This window comes from Atta colombica, unplaced genomic scaffold (assembly GCF_001594045.1).
Source record: "Atta colombica isolate Treedump-2 unplaced genomic scaffold, Acol1.0 scaffold107, whole genome shotgun sequence".
Classification (NCBI taxonomy): domain Eukaryota; kingdom Metazoa; phylum Arthropoda; class Insecta; order Hymenoptera; family Formicidae; genus Atta; species Atta colombica.
This window is the reverse complement of record NW_017259192.1, coordinates 999,090-1,012,518: the sequence shown is the minus strand read 5'-3', so window position 1 is coordinate 1,012,518 and position 13,429 is coordinate 999,090. Positions and strand designations below refer to the sequence as shown.

General features: G+C 32.3%; 2 protein-coding genes across 6 annotated transcripts in view; one reads left to right on the top strand and one right to left on the bottom strand.

The window, feature by feature from the left end:
* Window positions 1-3,277, top strand: part of LOC108693116 (vacuolar protein sorting-associated protein 52 homolog) — a 3,992-nt gene extending 715 nt beyond the window's left edge. Inside the window, exons 2-9 of one of the 2 annotated variants that reach the window (XM_018201856.1) lie at window positions 287-462; window positions 579-963; window positions 1,037-1,219; window positions 1,642-1,767; window positions 1,868-2,052; window positions 2,142-2,226; window positions 2,320-2,523; window positions 2,600-3,277. In XM_018201856.1, the coding sequence (XP_018057345.1) occupies window positions 287-462; window positions 579-963; window positions 1,037-1,219; window positions 1,642-1,767; window positions 1,868-2,052; window positions 2,142-2,226; window positions 2,320-2,523; window positions 2,600-3,025 (1,770 nt within the window). In that variant the 3' untranslated portion in view covers window positions 3,026-3,277. The remainder of the gene's footprint in view (window positions 1-286; window positions 463-578; window positions 964-1,036; window positions 1,220-1,641; window positions 1,768-1,867; window positions 2,053-2,141; window positions 2,227-2,319; window positions 2,524-2,599) is intronic. The other variant, XM_018201866.1, reaches the window with a different exon arrangement.
* A 21-nt stretch (window positions 3,278-3,298) lies between these two features.
* LOC108693108 (mucin-12) overlaps window positions 3,299-13,429 on the bottom strand; it is a 29,423-nt gene continuing 19,292 nt past the window's right edge. The window contains exons 2-9 of one of the 4 annotated variants that reach the window (XR_001932012.1): window positions 10,579-12,281; window positions 9,416-9,876; window positions 6,331-6,446; window positions 5,939-6,076; window positions 4,335-4,536; window positions 3,969-4,193; window positions 3,707-3,854; window positions 3,299-3,482 (exon numbers count right to left, since the gene is read on the bottom strand). Coding sequence is in view for 3 of the 4 variants with exons in the window: in XM_018201815.1 (XP_018057304.1) it covers window positions 3,766-3,854; window positions 3,969-4,193; window positions 4,335-4,536; window positions 5,939-6,076; window positions 6,331-6,446; window positions 9,416-9,876; window positions 10,579-12,281 (2,934 nt within the window). In the remaining variant the exon portion in view is untranslated. Of the gene's footprint in view, window positions 3,855-3,968; window positions 4,194-4,334; window positions 4,537-5,938; window positions 6,077-6,330; window positions 6,447-9,415; window positions 9,877-10,578; window positions 12,282-13,429 lie in introns of all 4 variants that reach the window. The other 3 variants (XM_018201840.1, XM_018201815.1, XM_018201829.1) reach the window with 3 other exon arrangements.

Here is a 13,429-nt window from a genome sequence, read left to right as displayed (position 1 = left end):
TATATATATATTTTTTTTTTTTTAAAAAGCATATAATAATAAATTGTAAATTTAATACTGTTTAGATATTTATGTTGAAAAATTTATATTGATGGTCAATAACATTAATATTCTTCAATTCTAGAAAATTTTTTTAAGTAGATAGTCTTTAATAGTATCTCATATGTATTGAATGCATTTGTATAGTCTACTCCAATAACTTGTACTTTTTTGAAAAGTAATATTACTCAAGCAAAATTTTCTCAGAGAAACATTTAGATGTAGATTTCCATATTATTTTTTACAGAAAATGGAGTCAATGTTGATGAACTTCCAGTCAGTTCTAGGAAATATAAGTTCCGAGATAATTTTCTTGCAACGCAAGTCTATTGCTATGAGCCAACAACTGTCCAATAGACAAATAATACGAGGTCCACTTAGTCAATTTATTGAAGACATGACAGTGTCTGAAATTCTGATTTCGTAAGAAGTTATCCATTTTATAAGAGAATGTTACAGAGATAAACTCATTAAATGTATATTAATTTTTATATTAAATTGAATTTTTGTATATTTAATTATATTAATTTTCTTAACAGTGGTATTATGGACTGTTCAGTGACTGAAAAGGAATTTTTGATTCACCTACAAACTCTCAATCACAAAATCAATTTTGTGAAGGAACAAAGTTTTAAGGAAGCCAAGTCTTGTTTAGATGTGAAGGATATATTAGAGAAGCTGAAAGTAAAAGCAATGGCAAAGATTAGGACATATTTGCTAGAACAAATTTACAAATTTAGGAAGCCAATGACGAATTATCAAGTACCGCAGAACAACATGTTAAAATACAAATTTTTCTTTGAATTTATTTTGGCAAATGAGAGAAATGTAGCTGAGGAAATTTGTGGAGAGTACATTGACACTATGAGTAAAATATGTTATTCATATTTCAAGTCTTATTCATCAAGGTTGATGAAATTACAGGTAGGTATGGAGAAAAAATGATCTTATGTAAATAAGTTGAAACATCAAATTACAATAAAATTTCTTTTCTCAGTTTGAAGAGAGAGCGACAAAGGATGATTTAATGGGAGTCGAAGATACAGCAGGCAGAGGTCTTTTTCATAAAACAACGTTAAAGCACAAAGGTACTGTCTTTTCCATAGATACAAGGGGTCAGGTTTTGACTTCTCAATTGGAAACACCTATAATTGTTCCACACACAGCTTCTAAAACACGAGTAAGTATTAATGATATATACAAGTCTAGTAAAGACCGTAACAATCCTTAAGGATAGATTGAGATTATTTTTTTTTTATACAAAAATTCATACAAAATATCGAAGTTAATGCTTTTTAATTAAAAGCATTTAAGTTAATGAATCATATCATCTCAAATTTGTGCATTTAAGTATGGTTGAAATTTTATATTGTACCATATTTGAACGTGTAAACTTTAAGAGATATAATTTACTTATAATTCAATCTATTATATATAGCCTCGACACATTTTGATATTAGGATTTTCGTTTCAAAATGAAATCAGGCAATTCTTTTGTTGTTATGATCTTTACTGGACACAATATGATATTATACTAATGATATAACTATTATAACTTACGTAATATTCAATGTTTTTTAAATTAGTATTATAATCTTATAGTATCATTATGAAGCTCTATTCAGAAGTGAACAATATGCTTTGGTTGATAATGCTTGCAGAGAATATCTATTCCTAATAGAATTTTTCAAAGTCCGTAATGCACAAGCGTTAGATATTTTCAATCAGGTAAGAGAGTCATATTTAATAATTGATTTGATAGATATAAGTAAATATATGTACTAAGTAGAGAGAGTACTAAAATTAAATAATTCTTTTCTCTTGGCAGGTTATGGGGAAAACGTTAAATCTTATGATAAAGAACTTGCAATCATTTGTTGAAGATTGTTATGATACAATTGCTCTATTTCTCTGCTTACATTTAGTGATGCGTTATCAATTAATATGTCATAAAAGAGCTGTACCAGCATTGGATAAATATTGGGAGACTTTAAATGGCATAATTTGGCCTAGGTACTTGAACATATTTAAAAATAATTGCAATAATAATTATCTTATTAATTTATAACATAATAATTTGTAAAATTATATTTGCTTTTTAGATTTGAATTTGTGTTTCAATTAAATATAAATAGTGTAAAAGACTGTGACCCGTCAAAATTCAATAAAGAAACTGGTCCACATTATGTAAGTGTATAATGGATCGTTTATAATGGCATTTGATTACTGTAATATTGAAATATGTATGTGTTAATCTCTTATATAATTATGAATTTTTAGATTACCAGAAGATATGCGGAGTTTAGCGCCGCAATTGTAAGTGTAGTCGAAGGTTTTCCTTGTGAAGGGACAACTCAATTATTGGCAGAACTGAGAGAAGCTGTACAATGTTTCCTGTTAAGAATGGCATCTATTTTCCCAAGTCGAACACAGCAATTAGTATTTCTTATCAATAATTATGATCTTATCCTCAGAGTATTAATGGTAAGTAGGTTTTACTAGGGAAGATAGGAAAGTGTATTAACGTATTAAGAAAAAATTAACAGATATTTAACTGCAGGAAAGGACACGAGAAACCTCGAAAGAAGCAGAGAGCTTTCGGGAACTATTAAACGCGCGTTCTTCCGAATTTATCGAAGAAGTTTTGAGTCCGCATTTTGGTAGTATAATCCAGTTGGTGAAGGAAGCAGAAGCTCTGAGCGAAAAAGGTCAAATAGACGATTTAAAACGACAGGAGGGCAAAGTGTTGGCTCTAGTGCAATCTTTTACGAACAATTGGAAGCGAGCATTAGAAGAAATAAATCGAGAAGTGTTGCAGTCGTTTCCCAGCCTGGTGCTTGGCAGTACATTAGTGCAAGGCGCAATGACGCAATTGATACAATATTATAATCGTCTTCATAAGATCTTGCCAATAAATGCACGCACGCAACTTACGAACATCCATCATATAATGGTAGAAATTAAGAAGTATAAGACGAATTATTAGGCAATTCTGAAGAAATTAATTACCCAAGACAAATCCCCAAACGGCAATCATTGATTATTTTCTATAGAAAAATCACTTCTATTATTGCATATAGAAATCAACTGTTGCAGGGACTTCAAATTCTAGTGATTACAATTATATATTAAAGACATATGTAAATTTTGTTTTATTATTAAGTATCGTTAAGGAAAGTTGGAGAACGCATTCTTGTAAATATAATCGCAAAAATATATTCTGTACATTTATTTATAAAAAGATATGAGCTATATGAGAACTAAACATGGTATTGCGTTACCATTCTATACAATAGTGATTAATATTCCATATTCTTGTGCTCATGGGTCTCATGGCACGAGTATATGAATCTCTAGTTTTTTTTTGCTTACCTTATATAAATTAATATGTATACACATACGTTACAATGGTCTCGTTACTTTTTCCTCTGATTTCGCGACACCTATGGCATAACATTTCAATTTGTCGGTGATTAAATTTAATCATGCGATGCGACGATTTGTTTATAGAGTTTATAATCACTTTGATATAATTCGATTTAATCGTCACGCATTTCGCCGCATTTACACAAGTAATTTATATTCACTTAATATATCGAGCTTTTCAGTATTTGAGAAATTATAAATACGATTCGTTTAATGTTATAAATTATCAAACGATTATCACCTGTATGATTGCAACTTGTGCATTTTAAATCGTCAATTTGCATTCATTATGATATCGTTTTATAGAACACCGTCAATAGCATGTAACACACCGTTCGTTGCTGGCACATTATGCGTTACGACATGTGCTTCGTTTATTCGTACTCGTCCTGAAACAATGTACGTTAATCATCTGAGAGATTATTTATTATTCGATTTTTATCTTTTTAATAACGCTTTTAAAATACAAATCTTTACTATTATACATCATTTAATTTACTTACCGCTATTTTTGTGGATATGAACTGGCGATTGTGGGCGAAGGGTATCTTTCTGAATGTAATATCTCATTCCGGCCGTATAAAGAGTCGTGGGAATGATATGCCGCGAAATTATCGCCTTCGCCGCTTCCGGCCCATCCTCATCGGTCCAAATTGGAACGCCGTTCTTTGTAGATGCATCAGTGAAAGCAGAATCGGTCGGTGCGAAGATAGTAAACGTTTTCGGCCCTAGAAAGACAGCTTTTATTAAAATACTAAAAAAGGATTCGAGATAATTCTTCGAATTTGCGTGTCAAGAATGATAGGAAAGGCGCATATGACACAAATTGAGTTCTTTAAAATTAATTTTCGTTTGGATTTTTCATGTACCTGTGAGCGTGTCCTCCAAGCCCGACACGTGTAGCATTCTGAGAAACGTAGTGAATCTCCTCTCACGATCGGCTTGCAAGGTTTGCACCAAATCACCGACCGGCAACGGGAACATGACCCTATCGACGGCATGGGCGATACCTTGAGGAATCTCGATGTCTCGTTTGTTAGGCGCGACACGCGCCCCATTTATTGTCGTTACCTATTTGCAAACAATGCGAAATTACAAATGAAGAGAAACGGTCGCGTGATATAGAATCTTCTTCATCGGATCTATGGTACATATTAAGTAAGTAGAGAATTATGACGCGAGGGGGTAACCATTTGCTGAAATATTGTCCCACAGATTATATATGTGATTTCATTTGATTTCATATGACTTTATCTGATGTCAAATAATTTTCTGTATATATGAAGTCATTTGATAAAATAATTGATTTTATCTAATATCACACAATTATTTCTCGTAGTCGCATATGTAATTAGTGGATTATACATCGAGATTTCATATGAATTTTATATTGATTTTGGAATTCTATCCTACGATTACATTAAGTGATTACCCCCTCGTTATGACATTTAGAAATAATCTAAAAAAAATTTGCAATTTCGAAAAGATCTATAAAAATATTTGAATAATATTTTTTACACGAGAAATACCGAACAATCATTATTGACCATTTCTATTTTTTACATTAATATTATATTTCTTAACTTATATTTCTTGTATAAAAAATAGGATTTTGAATTTTTTTTACTTTGCAATAGTTATGTCTTTTTAATAAGTAAAAATTTTATATAACTTATATTGTATTATGCAAAGTAAGATAAGAGACTAACAAGGAAATAGCTTTAATATGTTCTATACAAATCAGTAATTTATTAATATAACAATTCTAATGATACATGATCAAATAATTAATTATTTGACTATATGTCATCAAAATTTATCTCTTTATCAATCTTTTATATTGAAGAAATATTTAGTTTTTTATTACTTTATTTTTATAGCTAGTTTAATTGGTTGGTTTTTTGAGTAAAAAACATTGGTTCTTTAACGTTAAACATTTTTTGACATCTTAAGTTTCAAAGTTTAAAGACATCTTAAAAAAAAAACATTTAAGATTTAGAGACATCTGGAATTTTTGAGCGAAATTGTCGCTTGAATCATATGTCCATCGAGTGAATGGAAGATTTCTAGTATATTCGCGAAAGTCAATAAACTGAATCACGCGCGAATGAACCATATACATTGATCCATATACATATTATGAAAATAATAATCGCATTGACTTACGAGCTATTAATAATTTACACTTTACGAGCGAACGATTCTATTAAACAAAGAAAAAGCTCAATCAAAAAATTTAAAATTTAATTTAAAAAATATTTAAAAAATATTTTTTCAATATTTAATATAAAAATATTAAATAAATGTTAAAAAAATTTTTTTAAAATATTGTATGTTTTTGGGGAAGTTAGCGACTTAAGAAAAAAAGAATTTTAGTTTTAATTAAAATAAAGAAACGAAATAAATTTTAATTAAAATAAATGGACGAGATTTTATCGAAATATTGAAGAGAGATTCTAAAATATAAAATTACTTTTACATCGTTCCATTCGTGATCCTGCATCGCGTACTCGTTCACTCGCAACTGCGTTCCTGCGAGACTGACGCCGGTCATCTCGTCCTGTAGAGAATCTATTCTGAAGGCTCCCGGTATGACGTGATGAAGAAGGAGCTGTTGCAAAGGATTCTCATTAGTACATATTTCTTATTTCACTGACATCAATGCTCTCACTGAAGAAGATTTGTCGTTTTATTTTTCCAAGCTCACATTTAATTTCAAGATTATAATTTAATTGAGTCTTCATATCTCTCTTCTATAGAGAAAAGCGGTAAATTAGTGTAATTACGATTAGCTAACTAGTGTCAGTGAAGTATATATCGTTAGGTAAATAAATTATTAATGACGCTTTTAGCACTGATGCGTACCCCACTTAGAAGTCTCGGATTGTCGTGGAACTTCTGCTCGGCTTTCTCTGGCCCTCCCAGCTGCACCAGTAACGTCCTGAAGGCTTTATCCGTAGGAACAAATATGGTATATGGACCTGAAAATTTAATATACAAAACAATATAGGAAAGTGTCTCAGAAGTATCAAATATCATAATTATTATCGAAATCTTCTCTATATAGAATTGAACTTTCCTTAAATGAAAATTCGAAATTTCGAATTCGTAATTCTAAATGATTATTATAATCCAAAACGAGAGGTTTTTGGTAAATTAAATTTCAAACAAGAAAATATAGATAAAAATGTCATATTCCGCTTGTAAACTTAAACTGAATTTTATTTTAAACTTTAATAGAGACTTGATTCAAAGCCCAATTGTTAAAAATATAACGTTAGGACTTAGAAAGAAGCCTTTCACGTTGCCTTGTTGCATTGGCTGCATTCAAAGGAAAAAGCAGTTTTGCAAATGTTGCAAGATTCCTTAATGCGATTGGTTTATACATTTAGATCTCCAGTTAAAATCATATAATCATATTAGATTATCTTTTTTAGATATTTTTACACAACAGTTGTAAAGAGAGAGCTATTGTGTACAAGAACGGTTTTACTAAAGTATCTAAAAATTTATATAGATATTGATCTGAAATAATTTTGTTGAACTATTAAAATAATTATGTAGGATGTTCAAGCTTAAAATATCAACATTTTTCACAGAATTATGTTATGCTTGAGTTCCTACATAATTATTTTAATGATCCAACAAAATTATTTTCGGATTTATAAGCTAAATTTTTAGATATTTCACTAAAATTGTTTTTTTCTGTGTATTAAGAATTTTAGAACAGTCACGAAGCGACTTTTTTTCTGCTAAACGCACTCATTAATTCGTATTATTCTTATGACACGTTAATCGAACATCAAGAGATAACAATCGTTGCTGTGTATAAACATTATATATTTCGCAGCTTTGCAATCAGTATCCATATAATTGCGCTTCATTCGTCAGACATTCTCTTCCATTACAGGCGTAGCCAGACATAGCATACGCTCATGAGTTCATCTATAATCTTCGTCGAAGGAAAAACATATATATCGGTGGAGAACGTCATGATGAAATTATATAATGTTCCGATTGATAATTGAGTACGCGATCAGCAGAAACGGAATTGTTACTGAGGGGCAGGGGATCGCCGTTATAGGAAATATCACACGTGAGAAAATACGCAGCGATTTATTTTCTTTCTAACGAGCTAGCATGCGAACGCGGTCAAATAAAATTGTCAGTATGTCAAATAAGAGCGTCAATATTTTCTTCACGATGAGATTTGATTCTCTTCTTAGAATCAATGGACAGATCGAATCAGGATATATTTATCGATTGACCAGCAAAAATTATTCATAACTGAAGGTACGCGTGAAAGGATCGACATACATCATGTTAATCCACTGCAAAGAGAATCCAGTTCAACTTGAACTGGATTCTTCAGATATGAAATGAAAAAATACACTATCGCGTAAAAAACATTACATTACGTAATTTTCGTGTAATATTGCTGTAATTTTCTAATGCGCTTTACATGCACACAAAAAGATGTCTACTGTATTTAGATTAGTTATAATAATTATTTACTTCAAGTATTTAACTAAACTATTTCAAGTATTTAAAACTTCATATCCGCATATAAGTTTTTTATCACAAACAAATATTATTAAAAATATTCTATTCTGAAAATTCTAAATAAATTTAATACTTCAATCAAGATTATACTAAAATAAATTTGATTTATTTATTATACCAAGTTTTTTTTTACAAAAATTTTATGATTTTATAAAATTTTATAATTATCCTTTAAAGATTTTTCAAATATTATATTCTCTTGTTTTAAGCATATAATGAATTTTTCTACATTTTAAAAATAAGAAATATATTTAAAATGATCATAAAAAAAATATTCTTTGTTAAAGATAATCATTATACTTAAAAGAAGCAAGTAAATTGAATAATCACGGTTTTTTAAAGCAGTAGAATGATATTTTTTGTATGTTCAGTACAAAGCTCAATTTCTCGATTTTTCAATGAAAGAAAGTATAGATAAAGGGCTAAAGAAACAATGGGTTAAAAGCAAATCGTATATACACCCATAATTATAACTAATGAAAATCTCGCGTGTCTTCTGTGAGAGCTCGCGTAATGAGGTACGCGTACTCGCCTTTGTTCTCCGTAGAAGACGGAGAGACGTCTTGTGTCGAAACGGGCAAGAAGTCGTGAGAACATTTTTCTGACGAACATTGCACGACTAAAGCGAAACGCGAGATACAAATGGTGGTGGATTGTGCAAAGAGGCACGGGTCTACCTCTAACAGGATCATTTGTACAACCGTTTGGACCTCAAGAACATTGACGCAAGTTGTCCCGCCTTGCGATGTTGTTGGATAAGACTGCAGCGGTTTTGCGTTGTTGCGCAGAAAGTTCGTAATTCGTTTATTGTAATATTTAACATTTTTACGCGTAATACTCTTCAAAGTTCGTCTGCTGCATAATATGTCATTTTTATATTTTATTAATTTATAATTTTTCTCGAAATTATGTATTCTCGAAACGTATTATTTATAAACGTATTTTATATATATATATATATATATATATATAAAACGCTATTTCTATTTTATAAAATTTATAAATCTTTCCTTTTTGTTTTTGTTTTAATCGGTCACGTTAACATTAAAACAGATTATATTTTAAGAATTATTTATCAAGTCATCATTAATCAGATCGTAGTGACTGTAAATTTTTATGAAATCATGAAATCTGAAAAATAGTCACGTTAAGTTTTTATTAAGAATATATATAACAATATAAAAATTTAATTAATAGTACATATAAATTTTATTCTATTAATATTTAATAATGCAAAAATTGTGAGAAAATTCAAAAGTTACTGAAATTTTTATTTTTATTACAAAATAAGAAATTGTTTAAAGTCTACGCCTTTTCTTTTATTTTTAGAATCATTGTTAAATCACGACAGTTAATTTAATTAACTAAATTTTAACATCCCACTCACCAGTTTCATTCAACACGGAATCCAATCCCGACTGTCTCAGATACTTTGCCATAGCGTAGAGGCCTTCTCTTTTCAATAATGCAGCTAGATTTTCTTGGAAAGTTTGAGGCTTAACGGTTTCTTCCGCCGAAGTCGATGAGGTCTGCGGAGACGAATGTTTGGAGAAATAGACGTAAGAATTTGGCGTGTGATGCGAGTAAGACGTCGGAGTCATTGCCGTCGTCGTTACGATCTCACTCACTGGCGCCATCGTTGGGATGAATTGGCTTCTGGTGGATGACGAGTACTTGGTAGTCACCCTCGGAATATGATCCGACAAGGTCGTCTTCGTCGGACCAGGATTCAAGGCGTTAAACACGTGGCCCGTGACGCTGGACGCCGAAGTCACGTATTTGTCAGTCGTGGACACCGAATTCGGCGATACCGTGACGTAAGGAACGTATTCTGTCGTTGTCGACTTACTGAAAATTTTATTCTATTCAGAATCTTTTAGCGTTAATCCTAGAACACATAGATCTCTCACTCGATAGAAATTTCACTTCGTATACAAGAAAAAAAACGAGAGTTCTATTTTATAACTTAACAATATAAAATTTTTTGGCATAATGTAGATATTTTGAAATCTCAGAGCTTTAAAATAAAAAAAAAGAGTCTAAAGATATATTAATCTGAGCCAAAGTTATAGCCTATCAAAGTTACAATAAGATTTATGTTTTCAGAATTTTTCCGAAGATGTGTGTTCTTGGATTAAACATGAATAGATGGAAAATAGGAAGAGATTAATTCGAGCTAAATGACAAATCGAAATAAAATTAATCATATTTTAATCAACGTGGTGTATAAAAATGAAATCACTTCAATAGTTTTTTTAATCGTTATAAACTCAAAAAATCATTTAGTTGAATATAAATTACATAAATGCGAATTATAGTAATAATTACTTTTCGCTATATCTTTTACTACATTAAATACAAATAGAATGAAAATGAAAAACGATCAAATTAAGCTAAACAGATGGCGAAAAATGAATTATATGCATTTAAAAATTAAATATCGCACATGAAACGAAATTTCGAAAATAATTTATTTCGAATATTATGAACTCAAAAAACTATTTAGATAAAAAATAAACTGTATGAATGCGAATCACTATAAGTAATCACCTTTCGCTATATCTGGTCGAGGTAGATCTGACGGTAGTGGGTCTGAAGGTCGCCGCCGTCGTGCTGACGGAATGAATAGATGATACCGGTGTTCTAGACGTACCAGTGGACACTATTAGATTTGGATCGAGGTTGGATTCGAGATGTTCTAACGTGGAAGACTGCGTGGTCGAGCTACCAAGCGAGCTGGGTGGTAGCTTCAGTTCACCCTTCTTGATTTTCTCGACGATGGATTCGACATCACCGCCGCTCTCCTTGTCATTAGCATTACCCTTGACACCTTGCACTTTGTAACTACCATCCGGCTGCTCCTCCAGCAAAACGAACGTGACCTTTTTCGCCGGTAGATTTTGGATGATCGGTGTTTTGCCGACCTCCTCGAGCTTGCCATCGCTTTTCTGTCGGATGACTTCAAAATCAGCGCCCGGTGGCAGCACGCCATCCTTCGTCAACTCTTCAAAGAGTGCTTTAGGTGGCTTGATAGTGGTCGTCGTCGACGGCACAGCCGATGTTAGAACGGTGGAACTTCCACTAGGTGAAATGGAAGACAAGCCATTTGGCGCGTGAATGACCTGAATTTTCTTGCCGTTCGGCAATATCAGATCCCTGGTAGTAACATTCCTAGCAACATCATCGTCATCGCCGGACTGGGCTAGAGCGAGTTTGAGTTGCTTTAACAACAATTCTCGCTCGGATAATTGGGAGCTCCTGCTTTTGCCGCCAGAATTCTGTCTCATCGTGCTAGGTTTTTCGGTCTGATAGATTATCTTGATTTGCGGCTTTGATTTACCTTGTTGCAATAATTGACTTTCTTGTTCTTGGACCAGGCTGAGCAGGTTCTCCGGTATATCTGTCTCTCGATGAGTATTAGAAGTAATCAAACGTCTGGCTGGCGGAGGTGGCTGTGTAGTAGTGGTGGTAGTAGCCGTTGCAGTTGTGCTTGCTGCTGTCGTTGTGTATTTCTTCTGATGGTTAGCAATTGCTTTAAGAAAAAGTTCCGCTTCCGACGGCGTGATACGTCGCGCCGTTGGCGAGGACAGCAACAAAGGCACAGAAGTGGTGCTGATGGTGATCGGGGTTGATGTCGTGGTCGGTGGAGGTGGCGTAGTGGAGGTGAGCTTTTGAAGTTGCTGAAGCCGCAGCAATTCCTGCTGCCTACGCAGTTCCTGCTGCTCGTACAGCAGCTGTTGCCGCTGCTTCTGGAGCAATTCCAGCTCACGCTGCTTCTCAAGATACTCCTGCAACTGTATCGTCTGCTGATCGCTGAACAAAGGCTGCGACAAGTCTTGCTGAAGATTCTGGAAGCCGTTCTGATTGTACTGATTGTATCGTTGCTGTTGCAGATATTGTTGCCGTTGGAATTGCGGCGATTGTATACCGCCCTCACCACCGTTTACGAAATTCGAGGTACCAAGTTGTTGGGCGATCTTCTGTTGTTGTTGTTGTAGAAGCTGCTGCACTTGTTGTTGCTGCTGTTGCAATTGTTGCAACTGTTGCTTCGCTCGATCAACTTTGTATTTGGCCAGGGAGGAGAATGGCGTGCTGGATTGTGCTTGTTCGAATGTAGGAAAATTTACCCGCGGATTCTTGAAGTCCTGGGCGGGACGTTGCCGGTATCGTTGCTGATGTTGCTGCACATCACTCAGTATCTGGACTTGTTGAGAAGCCGAGAGACGAGGTCGCGGATCATTCACGATGCGGCCCTTGAAACAGACATTTAACGAATATATCACCTATTTCTTTTCAGAAAGAAATAAAACATAAAAATTTTTTGAAGACGATCTTAAACGATCTATTTAAAGTTAATATAATTATCTCTATTTTATTCTTTTTCAGTTAGAATGATTGATTTTTGTAAAGATTTTTGTAAGATTTTTGAGATGTTAAAATGTTGCGGTCATTGCTCTTTATTTCCTTTGCGCGATGATGCAATATCTTATGCAATATATTTTTGCACACATTCTAAACATCATGAGCACGTTAATACAAGATTATATAATACTACCATGACATTTCTCTCTCTAGTGACATTTATCATTAATTTCAAAAAGAATTAATGACAACGTTCCTAAAGTTCAATTATCGACAGTCAATGTTTTCTTCTAATTTTTTAATGTTGTAGCAAGAAGTTTACACGAGATCAATAAGATATGATAAAAGGATCATCAACTTTATAAATAGTAATCTTTAATAAATTTAAAAATATATAGTATTATCACAGACATGGAAGTAAAAATTTGACAGTAAATGCAATAAATCTTTCGTATATTACAGAGAAAGTATAACTAATACGAAGGGTGATGAGAGTATGAAATCGTTAGTTTCGTTCGACAGTTTTCATAAATTATCCTAATTAATTACTTTGCGAATTACGTTTTGCATTTTCACTCTATTAAGATTCTCCGTTGGTTAACGTTCTGTATGACAGCAAGATAAAAGATGATAAAAGCGAAAGCAAATCGAATTCACGCAATTGATGGCAGTTCGGTGTATGTCACAAGATTTATAAATTATCATAAATTTATACTTCTACTTGGAAACTAAGTGGAAAATCGATAAGAAGATTTATTTTCGCTTATTTAGTAAAAGTTGCTGAACATGCCGATTATTGAGTTTATTCACCTTCACGAACATTCAATTTAAATCAAATGTATCAATACGTATTTCATAATATACCTATAATATTTTATTATTTTTTAGATAAATAATTTAAATATAAAATATTTTAAATAGTATTCTTTTATAGTGTTCTTTTACAGTTTTTATTTCATTTTTTATGTTCAATATAGCAAAGAATGCATTAAAATATTATTTAAAAAATCTTTATAGAAAATAATTATATTTTGTAATT